At 42.5% G+C, this 15869-nt stretch overlaps 1 protein-coding gene across 6 annotated transcripts in view; it reads left to right on the forward strand.

Moving 5' to 3' along the window:
* The window catches only part of LOC121862138 (sodium-dependent neutral amino acid transporter B(0)AT3-like), a 71047-nt gene that overhangs the window by 32557 nt on the left and 22621 nt on the right, over positions 1-15869 (forward strand). For all 6 annotated transcript variants that reach the window (XM_042360163.1, XM_042360161.1, XM_042360159.1 and 3 more), the window contains exons 2-3: positions 14826-15058; positions 15395-15634. In XM_042360163.1, coding sequence (XP_042216097.1) covers positions 14826-15058; positions 15395-15634 — 473 coding nt within the window. The remainder of the gene's footprint in view (positions 1-14825; positions 15059-15394; positions 15635-15869) is intronic.

Consider the following 15869-nt stretch of genomic DNA (forward strand, 5'->3'; position numbering starts at 1 on the left):
CCAATTGCAACGCTAGGAATCAGTATGTACCCACTGACTGACCAATCCCAGGCGAGGAAATTAAGGGTGTAGCTGCCCTGGGCGAAAGGTGACTGGCTGGTTTGAGTTAATTTCTTTTAATGACAACTTTTGATATAACAGGCAACCTCTCGAGAGTGTTTTGGTTATGGACGAACAGACTGACTGATTAAATATATTGTTACGTTTTCATTTGGAGTTTTATGAATAATAATAAATAATGAAAAATAACAATTATAACAACCATAGCAAAATCACTGAACAACAACAACATTAACAACAACAACAACACCACTTAGACAAAAAAATAAACAATAAAGTGAAGGTAAAAATGAATGTTGGTCTCTGATTGAACCACCCAATTATAGGCTTAAGTTAGGGAAAGTGTGTCAAGGGTAGTAAGTGTGTCTTAGAGTGTACGTGAACAACTGTGTGTGTGTGTGTGTGTGTGTGTGTGTGTGTGTGTGTGTGTGTGTGTGTGTGTGTGTGTGTGTGTGTGTGTGTGTCTCCCTGTCGATATTACATGGAAGAGATTTGTAGAGGAAAAGAGAGTGATTGAAGAGAAAGAGAGAGAGACAGGGGGGGAAAGTAAAAGTGAGATAGGGGAAAAAGGGAGAGAGATAAAGAGAAAAAGAAAGAGATATAGGAGATAATGAGAGAAAGAAAGAGAGACAGAAGCAGGTCAGATATACTCATCAGACGTGAGGCACACCCAGGGCTTATTAAGGACGCATACCCACAGCATACCGGGGCATATATTCTTCTCTTCATTATATCTCTTGTTGTTGTTGTTGTTCACCATACTTCCCACGCCGAGGTTTACACAAACACACACACACACACACACACACACACACACACACACACACACACACACACACACACACACACACACACACTGGTGCACTTGTACTTTTATACATATATCGATAACATGAACTTTCTATACCTGATATACTTGTGTGTGTGTGTGTGTGTGTGTGTGTGTGTGTGTGTGTGTGTGTGTGTGTGTGTGTGTGTGTGTGTGTGTGTGTGTGTGTGTGTGCGCGTGTGTGTGTGTGTGTGTGTGTGTGTGTGTGTGTGTGTGTGTGTGTGCGTGCGTGTGTGTGTGTGCGCGCGCACCTGGGTAGAGCCACAACAGCCATAAAAGGACCGTCTCTTTTTTCTTTGACCAGCGAGCCAGCCTGTCTGTCTGTGTCTTGTATGTTACGTCTTTTAACCAGCCATTGTGTGTGTGTGTGTGTGTACTTGAGAATGCTCCACGCACTACAGGTATATCATTAGTATACTCCAGGTGCATTACGAATCTACCTGTGCAAGTCATTAATATTGCAGGTGCTTATACCTTGTGCTTGGTGTGGACACTATGGCCAAGCCTCTGAGACATGACTTGTGTAATGCACGCACACACACACACGCACACACACACACGCACACACACACACGCACACACTTACACTTATACACGACACTCTCTCTCTCTCTCTCTCTCTCTCTCTCTCTCTCTCTCTCTCTCTCTCTCTATAGGAAAATTATAACCTATCTCGATGTGGTCACCGATAGGCGAGACCCCTTCCAGGTAACTACAGTTAATACCTGTCCATATTTTCGTCGTCCAATTCTCTCGAAATTTAAAATGGAGAGAAAAAACAAAACTTCTCTCATACGGTCGGGTCTTGAGAACTGATTACCACGATTCGAAGACTGGCCAATCTTTCCGGGAGCACTGATTGGCTGAAAGGTTTCCTAATGTTGGCTTTTAATATCTAGTGGCGTGATTTGATCTGAGATTATAATTTGTACTAACACTGGAATTTTAATATTATTATTATTATTATTATTATTATTATTATTATTATTATTATTATTATTATTTTGTTTTGTCTTTATTTACTGTTTGTCATTTAATCTTTTCTTTTTCTTTAAATGTGTGTGTGTGTGTGTGTGTGTGTGTGTGTGTGTGTGTGTGTTAGAAAGGGGTTATGGTATTAACAGTAATAATATTATTAATAGCGACAATATTAGTAGTAGTAATAGCAGAAGTAGTAATAGAAGAGTGTGATAGTAGTCATAATGGTCTGGGCATAGTGGCTGGGGTACAGTGGTCTGAGTACTGGTGGTTGTGTGGGCAGTTTTTAGGTAGTAGTTATGTAAGATTACCTGGAGGGGGGTGGGGCGAGTGTGTCTACCTGCACCGCACCACACTACCTACCTACACATTGTACTGCTCACACACACACACTTCTGGCCTCTCTCTCTCTCACTCTCAGTTTAGCTTTCACAACAGGTAATGTCATATAATGTGTTGCTTTATAAGCTTCGTTACGTAAATTAAGAATTCCCTTGTGTAGGAACTGTGCTCCTTGGCCTCCACATTCAGCAGACATCACCACAATAAAGCCTCTTAGGGGGTCGTGGATGTCTCGTGTTGGATTACTTGTCCCAATAATCATTGTGGTATATTTCATCCTCCATTTATGGAACAAAATACGATTAGTTATTTAAGTTTATTTTTATTTTATATCTGAAAAAGAATTCGTATGATTTCTTTTTTTAGTATGAATGTAATATTTTTCCTTGATCTAGTTTTTCTCAAAGGGATTCGTAGATAAGTTGTCACGGTGAATTAGGGATTCGAGATGATATAACAGATTAACTCAGGTTTAAATTAGTAAATAAAGATTAAAATATCAGTCGTGTCTGTTGGATTATCACTAGAATTTTAATATAAAGTAAACACAATTTTATTTCTTATTGAGGAAAAGATTTGCGTATGATCTTTTTGATAATTATAACGAGAACCATTTTAACTTTTCTCCATAATGTAAACCTGAAATAAAATCCGAATTCTTGGACTTACAAACCAAGAATTCGGATTTTATGTCAAGAGGAATATTTTTATCCTACCAACTGTTATTACAAATTTACACCAGACTGTAAATCTGTAAATACTGTATATAGTTCAAATTGCATGTGTCAATTATCTCCAAAGTGTTTTATCATGTTAGTTGTAAATGTTGTTCGTCCTCTGATGACTTAATGATGAGGCTCGGGGCATCAGGTTCCAACATTATACCAGTAAAGGCTCATACGGCGTTGGTGGTGGTGATGCTGGTGTTGATCATGGTGGTGTTGGTGATGATAATGGTGGTGGTGATGCTGGTGTTGATCATGGTGGTGTTGGTGATGATAATGGTGGTGGTGATGATCATGGTGGTGTTGGTGATGATAATGGTGGTGGTGATGCTGGTGTTGATCATGGTGATGCTGGTGTTGATCGTGGTGGTGTTGGTGATGATAATGGTGGTGGTGATGCTGGTGTTGATCATGGTGGTGTTGGTGATGATAATGGTGGTGTTGGTGCTGTTGTTGATCATGGTGGTGTTGGTGATAATGGTGGTGTTGATGCTGGTGTTGATCATGGTGGTGTTGGTGCTGTTGTTGATCATGGTGGTGTTGGTGATGATAATGGTGGTGTTGATGCTGGTGTTGATCATGGTGGTGTTGGTGATAATTGGTGTTGATGCTGGTGTTGATCATGGTGGTGTTGGTGCTGTTGTGTAAAGTCATGGTGGTGTTGGTGATGATAATGGTGGTGGTGATGCTGGTGTTGATCATGGTGGTGTTGGTGATGATAATGGTGGTGTTGGTGCTGTTGTTGATCATGGTGGTGTTGGTGGTGATAATGGTGGTGTTGATGCTGGTGTTGATCATGGTGGTGTTGGTGATGATAATGGTGGTGTTGGTGCTGTTGTTGTTGTAGTTGGTTTTATTTGTGACAGGTGTGTTTTTGTAGTGTTAATTAGTGACAGGTATACAATTTAGCAGTTTATGTAGGTCGTACTTAATAAAGATAACATTGACTAGCAGGACCTTGTAAGGGGAGAGTGTACCTGTGCTTGTACCTGTAATTTACCTGTGTCTGTACCTGTAATTTACCTGTGCTTGCACCTGTAATTTACCTGTGCTTGTACCTGTAATTTACCTGTGTCTGTACCTGTAATTTACCTGTGCTTGCACCTGTAATTTACCTGTGCTTATGTATAGATCCGTTTGTTTTGCTTGAAATTAGTCTTGAATATTCTCTTTTTCCTAAGCCATATTTAAGAAAAGTCTTGAATATTCTCTTCTTCTTAAGCCGTATATAAGATAACTTTGAAGAATCTCTTTTTCATGAGCCGTATTTAATAAATTAGTCTCGCAAAATCTCCTCTTCTTAAGCGGTATTTATGATTATCTTCACTACATTGGAATACACAGTGAAAGGCTTGTGTTAGTGTAGGGAAACCATCATGGTGTCTGGTTTGGTTTATTTTTGACGGTGTCTTTGTAACAACTTAATGGGGGTTGTTCTTGAGAGAGAGAGAGATATCATCAGCCCATCTCATTACACCTTTTACCTCATTCTCTTCTTCACCTTCTCTTTTCTCCCTCCATTCTTTCCTCACTACCTCACTCTTCTTCCCTCTTCCCTCCCCACCTCCCCCTCCCCCCTGTCTCCCCCTCCCCCCCTCTCCCTCCCCCACCTCCCCTCCCTCCCTCCCCTCCCTCCCCCACCTACCTCCCTCCCCCTCCCTCCCTTCCCCCCTCCCTCCCCCACCTCCCTCCCCCCCTCTCTCCCTCCCCACCTCCTTCTCTCCCTCTCTCCCTCACTCTAAGAGGATGACCACCATTTGTGTTCAGACTCTCACCATTCTTCAGATGACTATAACTCTCTCTTTTACGGCTGTCTAATTGGGCTTTCACTGAGCGAGCTGTCGGCTTTTTTTCTTTAACCGGCTGTGTTAGTATTTTTCTGTCGGCTTCACCTCATTCAATTAGGGTCTTAACTCTTGCTCCTATCGTGATTCTTAAAGATTCCTTAGGTTATATTTCTCCCTTAGGCCAAATGAAGGTAGTTTAAGGTAGAGTCTCGGTGTTATTTTGTTGCCATTGGGAAGTTTATTATTATTATTTGTTTTTATTGTCGTTATTTGGTTATTTAGTTCATACAATGTTATTTCAGAGGCAAAAAAGTAACATATGATTGGAGAATTAATTTTGTTTCTTAGTTTACGTCGACCAATCACGTGCGTTCTTACAGGTGTATATGGACCAATGAGAACCCGTTTTTAGGCCATAAGAACCGGATTTAGAACGTCGTAGTGCTATTAATGGACCTCTTTGAGACCCCCCGCCCCCCTTGTGTGTGTGTGTGTTAGTTGATGAGTCACCTTACCTGTAGTTAGTGAACATTGAGAACTAGTTAATGTGGTTGTGACGTCACGACTGTCTGTCCACGTAACATCGGGTTATGTAACGAACTCGGGTTGTTGTTGTGGGGTTGTTGTTGTTGTTGTTGTTGTTGTTGTTGTTGTTGTTGTGGGGTGGTTGTTGTTGTTGTTGTGGGGTAGTTGTTGGTGTTGTCGTTGTTGTTGGTCAGTCGTCAATCAATGTATCATGATTCGTCCTTGGTGGTGGTGGTGGTGGTGGTGGTTGTTGTTGTGGTGGTGGTGGCGGTGTTGTGAACTTAATTTAACATGACAATTTAACGTGAGAATTTAACACGAGGGGATATTTTTTTTGTGTATTGATAAACATCTTCACTACTAGGGTGGTAATGTATCATCTCCGTGGCCTGTAAAAACGGTGGCATTATGACTCAGTGTTGTACAGGTGCCAGTGGTATAAGTGAAGAGGTGGAAGGGGGGGGGGGTGGGTGCCAAGCGGTGGTGGTGATGGTGGTTGTGGTGGTGGTAGTGCCAATTGATAGTTGTGGTAGTTGTGGTGATATACTCAATTGATAGTTGTGGTAGTTGTGGTCATGGTGCCAAATGATAGTGGTGGTAGATGTAGTAATTGTAGTAATAGTAGAGTGGCAATGATAGTGGTAGTAGTGGTGATGGTTGGCACAGTGCCACACCACCGCGATAGTTACTACATAACCTTTGGCATCTCTCACACATCTTCCTCACTCTTTTTATATAATTTTTTAATTTTTTTATATTTAATCCATTAATTCTCTGCTACGGGCCATTGAGATCTCTTCCCCCGTGAGAGATATGTCTGCTTAACCTAACCTAACCAAGTCTAACCTAACCAAGCCTAACCTAACCAAGCCTAACCTAACCTAGCCTAACCTAACCTAGCCTAACCTAACCTAGCCTAACCTAACCTAACCTAACCTTGCCTAACCTAACCTTGCCTAACCTAACCTAGCCTAACCTAGCCTAACCTAACCTAGCCTAACCTAACCTAACCTAACCAAGCCTAACCTAACCTAGCCTAACCTTGCCTAACCTAATCATGGGTAAAATTAAGGCAAGGATGGCATCTACAGGTGTTCTTGAGACGAGATGATGAGATGGTAATTTAGGTGTGTGTGTGTGTGTGTGTGTGTGTGTGTGTGTCGTCAAGGTTTTTTAGCACTATGTTCACTCTGTGGTTTATTAATCACTATCGCATTGACATACACCAAGGTGAGTTCCAACCCTGGGACTGGTTTCCCACTCACACCCTGAACCACATGTCGCCACTGCATGCTACCAATCACTCTCTCTATACCACCTCCTCCACCCCCTCTCACCCCCCTTCACCCCCCCTATCACCCCTCTCACCCCCTCTCACCCCCATTCCCCTCTCACCCCTTCTCACCCCTAGTCTCCAATGAACGAAGAAGTAATTACTGGAAGGTCAAGGAGTAGTGTTGTTTATTTTGCCTGGCTGTTCAAGTTGATAAGGTGTGTGCTGCTGTCACTACTCCGGGGCACTCTGCTTCACCTTACCACACACACACTCCCTCACACACTCACTCACTCACTCACTCACACACTCACTCACTCACTCACTCACTCACTCACTTCCACCTTATTTATATATATTTTTTTTTACTGAATATATATCTATCTATCTATCTATCTATCTATCTATCTATCTATCGAAGAGAGGGCGACTAACTGTGACAGCTCCGTATATCCACAGCTCAATAAAGCCGACCTACCCCAGTGCTTGTGGACAGGTAGTGACGTCACAGTGGCGGTGCTCTGTGATTGGCCGTCGTCACTAACAGATGGGATACCATATGTTTCTCCCATTGATGTTTACGGTTGTTTCCCCTCCCCTCTCCCCTCCTTTTGTCCCCCTCCATTTTACCTCTCACTTCCTCCTCCCTTCCTATCAGCTCCCTTTGTCCCCTCTTTACTCTCTCCCTCACCTCCTTTGTCCCATTACTTCCTTCCTCCTTCCCCACACCCCTTCTTTGTCCCTCCCTCCCTCCCTCTCCCCCTCTCCCCCTCCCTCTCCCCCCCCACACTGTCCCTCCCTCTCCCCCCTCCCCCTCTCCCCACACACTGTCCCCCTCCTCTCCCCCCTCCCCTCTCCCCACACACTGCTCCCCCCTCTCTCTCAGTAAACTCCCCTTGACCAGTTTACCTTTAATATTATTTTTACATCACCCAAGTTGGTTTATTTTGGGTTTATTTTTCGATTTATTTTTTGGCCTAGTTTCGCTTTCTTGTTTTTATTGTTGTGGTTGAATTGAATTGTAACAATTTATTTAGCCAGAAAAACACAGTTACAGAGTGGATAATAATAACAATATTAACATGGCTGAGCCAGTTGAGAACCTGAGCTCTCTTTGAGGCACCTGATATATACTATACATTTATCTCAAGGAAGTATTATGTAACATTTAGTATCATCTGTAATAGTACAATAGCATGGTGGTAATAAGAACATCTCATAGTGTTACCGCGGCTATCACTTCAAGATTTATTTATTTTATTATTTATCATTTGTATTTTTTTATTTATTAATTTATATTTTTATTTATTTTTTATGTATTTATACATACATATACACATACCTATACATATATACACATATATATACATATACATATATATCTATATACATATACATACATATATATATATATATATACACACACATACATACACACACACACACACATGTACATATAAATTAGAGTGGAATTTAAAAACATAAGTATAATGGGGAGCAGTACAAACTACAGTGTAATAAGGTTAAAAGGTTGGGGGGGGGACATTAAGATGTGATGACAGGCAGATCTATAGGCCAACATTCCTCACCCCCTCCAGGGAGAGAGATGAGGTAAGGGGGGCAGAGAGGGGAGGTAACGAGCTGATCATTCCCCTTTGTAACGTCATTATTTGTGTTTATCTCTTAGTACCCACCCTCCTTAGTCTCCCATCTTCTCCCTCCCTCACCCCCCTCTCCTCCCCCCTACTTCCCTGTTCTCCATCCCCCACCTCACTTCTCTCTTACTTCCTGTTTTCCGGGGAAGGGTGGTGTGTGAGTCACTCTCTCTCCCCTCACACTCTCCCCTCCCCCTCACTCCTCTCCCCAGACACCCCTCTCTTTATTCCCTCCCAGCTCCCCTCCCGCATCCTTCCCTCCCATTTTCCCTCCCTCTCTGGTTCTCTACATCTCTCCTTCCCTCCCTCCAACTCACCCTCCCTCCCTTCCCCTCTTCCACACGTGTCCCTTTAACTCCCCTCTTCTGAAGTGCCTTGCTTTATTTCTGTCCCCTCACACACACACGCCTGAGATCCCTAGCCCGAGAATTGCTGTTCGACACCAAAACCGCATCCAGCCCATACGTGCACGATCTGATCACTATAAGAACAGCCCAGTCCCAACCATTGAAAAATTATCAATAACTTGTAATAAACCAGTGTATTCACTCCCAGTAAACACTACTTCTTGCACTGTCACTATGTTGAAATGCCCTGTAGTTTGAGCTTTTCACCATCTAGTTATTGTATATCTTATTTATATCACTTAGGTTATTTGTATATTATTTGTAATTCGAAACCCATTCCCCAAATATGTAACTGTATATTTTCAACCTTCTGGCTGCCAAGCTCTGTCAATAAACCGTTAATTATTATTATTATTATTACACACACACACACACACACACACACACACACACACACACACACACACACACACACACACACACACACACACACACACACACCTCAGCGGATTCACTTTATGTTATTATTAAAGGGGTGACATAGACCTTTGTTAGGCCTAAGTCATTTTGTTTTTGTTTATAAGATGTGAGTTCATATAAGGAGATAACTGGAGGTCACTCTGTGTTCCCTGGAGGTCATGTGGGATAAGAAAGGACCTCCAGACTTCAAAAATACTCCTGGTGGTAACTAGAGGTGTATTTCCGACCTCTCGTTGCTCCTAGAGGTCACGGAGGGGCATTCGAGATAAAGATGTACCTCTAAAAGTCCGTCTTTGAAGTCACACAAAGTCGTTTAGGATAAAGAGGTACCTCCAGGAAATGCCGGGGGGGTGTGACAAGGTGTAAAGTGCCTGAGAAGTTCTGGAGGTCACACGAGGTACCTCCAGGAAACGTCGTGGAGGTAGGACGAGATGTAACGTGCCAGAGACGCCCTCACATGGGGGGGGGTCACCACCACCACCACCACCACCACCACCACGCCCTCAGGATACAGGTGACCTTGGCGTGTGTCGTCAGGCAGGTACTGGAGCCACTCACCTCCTAACCCCCTCCTCCCCTCCCTCCCCCCTTCCCCCTCCCCCTCTCACCCCCCTTCGCTCTTGTTTTACTGTATTGCTTGTCGTTTTCTTTAGGGGTGAGAGGAGCAGACCGTAGGATGGTAGGAGGAGGAAGAGGAGGCATGGGAAGAGGAAGAGGCAGTGGGGTGGTAGGAGCAGAAGGAGGAAGAGGAGGAGGCCATAGGGTAGAAGGAAGAAGAGGAGGAGGTCAATAGGGTAGAAGGAGAAGGAAGAGGAGGAAGCGATAAGGTAGGAGTAGGAATCCATGGAGGAAGGAGGAGGAGGAACAAGAGGAGGAGGAGGAGGCCGTGGGGTAGGAGGAGACAGATACAATAGGCCATTAACAGCACCTTGGGGTACCTCCTGGCGTCACCGTCTACCAACCTTATTTTTTCCCTCACAATGTAACCAAGGATAGTCTCGACCCACTTCAGATAGATAGATAGATATGTGTGTATATATATTTATGTGCACGTATGTATAAATGTGTTTGTGTGTGTGTGTGTGTGTGTGTGTGTGTGTGTGTCAAAGGTCAGCCACAAGTCAATCACTATAATGACCTCACCATTTATTACTTCTTATACGTTTACTTGTGCTATGACTGTGGCTGGGAGGAAGAGGGAGAGGAGAGGAGAAGGGGACGAGGGATAGAGAGGAGGAGGAGAGGGAGAGGGAGGGGGGGGGGTGAGAGAAAGTGGGTCTTATAGGCCTGGCAGATTGCTAGAGGCAGTGGGGATATACCGCATTGTAGGCTGGTCTTCTTCTGTTTCTTCTCTTCTTCGTCTTCTTTTCTCTTCTTCGTCTTCTTTTCTCTTCTTCGTCTTCTTCTTCTGTGCACCACGTGGCAGCAGCGTGGTCGGCACTGCACTCGTTCAGCTGCATGGATTAGTGGTGTCCCGGGTTCGATCCAGTGACCCGCAGTATAGGAGGCGAGCGCTCTATCCATTTATCCGCCTCAAATCAGCTCCAGATTGATCGTGTGATGTCCTGCAAGCTCTCTGATTGGCCCAAAAATTTAGGCTGTCTGAGTGGCCAAAAAGTCACTCAATCTCTCTCTGATTGGCCAGTGAATTAAGCTCTCTGAATGGCCAGATTAGTTAATTAAGCTTGCGAGTGGAATAGGAAGGTGTTACAATCGATGACTTAAAGCAACAACCTAACCTAACCACCATAATAGAAGAAAAATCTACACATTAGATTATAAACAGTTAATCAGTTGGCCTCCCATAGATCAGGTAACAGCGACTTTGGCTCTGCTCAGACGACGAAACCTTGGCTAGTCACTGAATTTGATTTCCATTGATTATTCATTTTTCTTTAAAGACATAATCAATATTTAAAATGTATCCTGAATTTCCCCCACTAGGATTAATCAATTGTAAGTTTTATTAATGTATGTAATTTACGTAAATATATTGGTAAATGAAAAAAATATTATGATCGCGGTCAGACGTAACTTGTGAATGTAAATAATCACTGTGACTTTACTGACGTTTAGTGAGTGGCGTAGTATAGGTGGAGAGTAAAGTTGTAGTGTAATAGTGCAGGTGTTGAGTGCTGCAGCAGACCTTGAACTTTAATGATTTACGATAAAACAACCAAATTCTTGTTGCTGTGACCTGGGACCTGTAGTGGCCACACCCCACCTTCTTCCTCCTGAACCAATAGCAAGTTGACGCGCTAACTTTCCATGACTCTGGAGTGTGTGTGTGTGTGTGTGTTGTGTGTGTTGTGTGTGTGTGTGTGTGTGTTGTGTGTGTGTGTGTGTGTGTTGTGTGTGTTGTGTGTGTGTGCTAGCATTTATTTTGTATTGTTTCAGCTAATTTCAATTATTTTCTTCTTCACAATGAGGAATTTTTTTTGTGTTCCAGGAATCGTAATGATTTATTCGTGTCGTATATTGTTTATGAAAGAACATATTCACGTTTTATAACTCAAATATAAATAATAGTATGTATAGGTATGTATTCTTATGTATATGTGTCAGTGTATATGATAACGTTTGTGACACTTGAGGATATATTAAAGAGTTAAAATCTTTAGAAAGTAGTAAAACTCAAGAAGCATTTAATAACGCGTTACGGCCTTTTATTTCTTTTTTTTTCTTTTTTTGCCGTCGTGGTGGTGGTGGTGGTGGTGGTAGAACTAGATAAACCTGTTAGCCCGTGCAGTGGTCTGGGTATAAACGGTGGTGTTAGTATTTCCTTACACCCACGACACACTACACCGGAGATCCTTGATATATTGGAACATTGATACACTAGAGGGAGGAAAATAATGTGGCATATTGTGTGTGTGTTTTTTTTAGGGGGGTCCTGTCATGATCCTCAGCTGATGCGTGTGTGTGTGTGTGTGTGTGTGTGTGTGTGTGTGTGTGTGTGTGTGTGTGTGTGTGTGTGTGTGTGTGTGTGTGTGTGTGTGCCCCCTTCTCCCTCCCTCCCCCTGACATTTGTGTGGTAGAGTGAGCACCCTGTTAGCACCTACCCCTCTCCCCTCCCTCCGTCGCCGCTCTCGTCAGTAGCAACATCCACAATCTTTACTGGGTGCTGCGGCGTCAGGAGTAGAGTTATATGATACTCAGTCGTCTTCTTTCTCTGATATATATATATTCTTTAGACTGTAGCGTACGTGAGCCGGTAACTTACTCTCCTATACAGTTAAAGAGGAAAAAGTTACTACGTGAAATGTTGACAATCTGAGGTAAGAATTGTGGCTGCGGGGTCTGTCGGTCACCTGGAGGACTTAATTTTGTTGATATTATAAGAAAGGTAATGAATGGAGGAGGAATCCTTACTTATGGTACCCCGGGTGGCTGAGGGTGAGGGCTGGCGGGGCTAGGGTGAGGGCTGGCGGGGCTTGGGTGATCGCGTAGGGGATGGTTGGGGGACGCAGGGTGAGGACGAAGGGACCCTGAGGTGATGGGGAGGTGGACGTTGTAGGGTGGGGGCGGTGTGGGTCCCTCACCTATATTTAGACAGCTAAAAATACCCAGGGTGAGAGCTGTCTCCATTAGCGTCTGTCAGTGCCCCGCTACAATCCCTCCTCCCTCCCTCTCTACCCTGACTCCCTCCCTCTACCCGTCCTCCCTCCCTCTACCCCCCAACTCCCTCCCCCGAACAAGGGTATACCACTAAAAAATGCTTATTTTCACTACGTTCCTTTAACACTAATGATGCCTCCTTCTCTCTTCCTTCATTAACTATCTCTTCCATCTTCCTTCTCCCTCTCTCTTCACTAGTGCTCCCCCCTCCCTCCTCTCTTCACGCTCCCTTCTCCCCCCATTCCACACTATCTCTTCGTCTTCCTTTTCGTAAATTCTTCCTCCCTTCTCCTCTTACTAACCTAATCCTCACTTCCTACAATACATTCTTGCCTCTGCTTACACCCTCCCTGTCTCCCTCCATCCCTCCTTCTCTTCTTTCCTCCTTCTCTCCTTACTAATGCATTCCTCACACTACCCACTGAGCCCCTCCTTCTCTCTCTCTCTCTCTCTCTCTCTCTCTCTCTCTCTCTCTCTCTCTCTGTATATATTCATTTACTGATGCTTATTTATTATATGGACTTGATAGAAACAAGTGTGTGTGTGTGTGTGTAGAGAACCAAAAATCATCTATTAAGAATTTCTACAAGACGAAACATTTAGAGAATTTTCATTGTATAGTGAAATTTGTCTTAAGTTCAGAGAGTTACATAATCATCCTTAAAACACTGATAATATAAGACTTTTTAATAGCCCAGAACACCGCTAGTTAAGTCATAGACACGATCGAATGACTTTGGAAATTTCATAGTTAAGGGTTGGAACGTACCCAAGATGGTTTACTTATCTGTATTATTTTTCTTTATTTTGTTTTGTTTTGTGTTTTTAAATTGGCCTAGTCTTAGGTGTTAGGGGTGTTTGTGTTGGCAGTCACGTGTGTTGGTGGCTAGACGAACAGCTAATGAGGTGTGTGTGTGTGTGTGTGTGTGTACGGAAATAGTGTGATAATAATAATAATAAGAAGAAGACACAATAAATACGGTAAAACACACACACAAACTTTCTCAAGCACCTCTTAACCCACTTCCGTCAGCATTTTCTCTCAACCTTCCTCTCGTCTCGTAATGATTCTTGTAGCTTCGTCAGAATAATTGATCCCCCTTTCAGTCAAGATGTTTTTAACCGAGTCAACTAAAACTACCCAATTACCTTTAAAATGACAGGAAACGTTTTATGTAATTGGTAAATAAATAGTTCACGGGGAAAGTTTTATTCATTTGTCCAGTTAACCTGAAGCAGTAGACTGATGCATTATTCTGTCCATAATTGCTTCGGATTTATGAGTCTGAATCTCGGGGTTTGTGGTTCAGGAGGAGAGTTGAACAGACATTAGTAGGCAGATATACAAATTACAGGTATATGGGTACAATGATATTATAAACTTATAATATGGAACCATGGGTACAGATTGAGTTACAGGTACAGCAGTGATTTTTTTTAGGTGAGATTGACAGTATTTTCAACATCTGGGTCGAAGAAAAAACAGATCACCTGAAGAATCTCTGTCCCAGCTTATTTGACCTAAAAAGATTAACCAACCTAACCTAAACTCATCCCCCAAATAGTATTAGAGTGGTTAATCTTTAGGTGAAATAAGCTGGGGTGGAGATTTTTCAGGTGATCGAAAAAGCTTGTAGAAAGTAGCACACCCAGGTTATACACGCTGATTATCCAGGAGGGTTCCAGTCCTCATAGACCCCAATCTAACTTGACCACTCCACTAGTATTGGGGCCCATTAGGACTGGGGCCTAATTGGAAAATCTACAGCCTCTTTGACACGAAGGTAAATGAAGAAAATATGAGCTAATAGGGCAATAATGTTTGGTTATATTAATTCTGAAGTAGAAAAATGATCAGCTACAGTCTCTATCTATTACCGGACAAGAGCTGCATCCAAATTCTGACTGATGACACTGATATCTGTACTGTACGAGTATATGTTTTTTTACTCCCGGTAACACAAACTCTATAATTTTCAGGGTGCCTCTAACAGGCTGTGAACCTATGGGACACACTCACTTTCAAGTCAAATGTTACCACATCAAAGGAAAGATTACTGAACTACAAAAAAAATGCCTCACAAGAGTGGCCTAAGTTATTATTAAAATTTGTATTGGAAGCATGTACTGTAGTGTAGTTTATATTTGCACTTGTATTTTATGTTGTGTGATAACTAATGTTTGAATTATTTTGTTTCTTCTTCAGGTGCCTTCTTGATCCCATATCTAATCATGATGGTATTAGAGGGAGCTCCACTTTTCCTGCTGGAGCTGGGTATCGGCCAAAGATTACGGCAAGGTTCTTTAGGAGTATGGAATCTCATCTCTCCCTGGTGGGGGGGCCTGGGTGTTGCCTCCACCATCGTATCCTACCTTGTAGGACTCTATTATAATGTCATCATCGCATGGTGCTTCTATTATCTATTTAATTCATTTAAGGTTAGTATTACAATTACTGTAATTTAAGTAGTACAGTACAGTATACTGTACCAAACAGCATTGTGTGGGTGAATCTTAGGTTATCACTCTTGTCATATCAGACATTACTTTTGTCATCTGTTGTTGTATAAAGGAATTTTAGGATCAATGCTGCTTGTCTGAACAATACTTTGAAATAAATAACTTGACTTGATACGACGTGTACTGTACGTTCAAATACTATGCTGTACTTGGAAAAGAAATATTGTAAGTTGCTCAACAGTGTAGACATACTGTACTTTATTTTATTAATTTAAACAATTTATGAAATTACTTAACAGTTTTAATTACTTCCAGTCGCCTCTGCCGTTTTCGACGTGTCCAAATGAAACGGTAGAATTCATCAACCAAACATTTCCTGTAGCAGAGTGTGAATTGTCCAGTGAGACGGCATATTTCTGGTACAGACAAACAATTGACGCAAGCCCATCAATTAGTGAGACCGGTGGTGTTAAGTGGTGGATGGCGCTCTGCCTGACCATATCCTGGGTGCTGGTGTGGCTCTGCATCATGAAGGGCATCCAGTCGTCTGGCAAGGTAAGCGTCTTTGACTGTAGATGAATATATCTGGCACACCTCGCGCACTAATATATAAAAAAATAGAAACTGTACAATAGTAGAAAATTTCAATATACCTTAGGTACTACAGTATACGTAATTTATATTTAGAATGAATATATCTGAAATGCTGTAGTCTGTCTGTTAACTGCAGGGTAAACTGGTCTCTTGTTTAACTTTTGTGCACTTATACAAATAACTGTCAGTTGGTTGA

The sequence above is a fragment of the Homarus americanus genome, unplaced genomic scaffold (assembly GCF_018991925.1).
Source record: "Homarus americanus isolate GMGI-L3 unplaced genomic scaffold, GMGI_Hamer_2.0 scaffold25013, whole genome shotgun sequence".
Lineage (NCBI taxonomy): Eukaryota > Metazoa > Arthropoda > Malacostraca > Decapoda > Nephropidae > Homarus > Homarus americanus.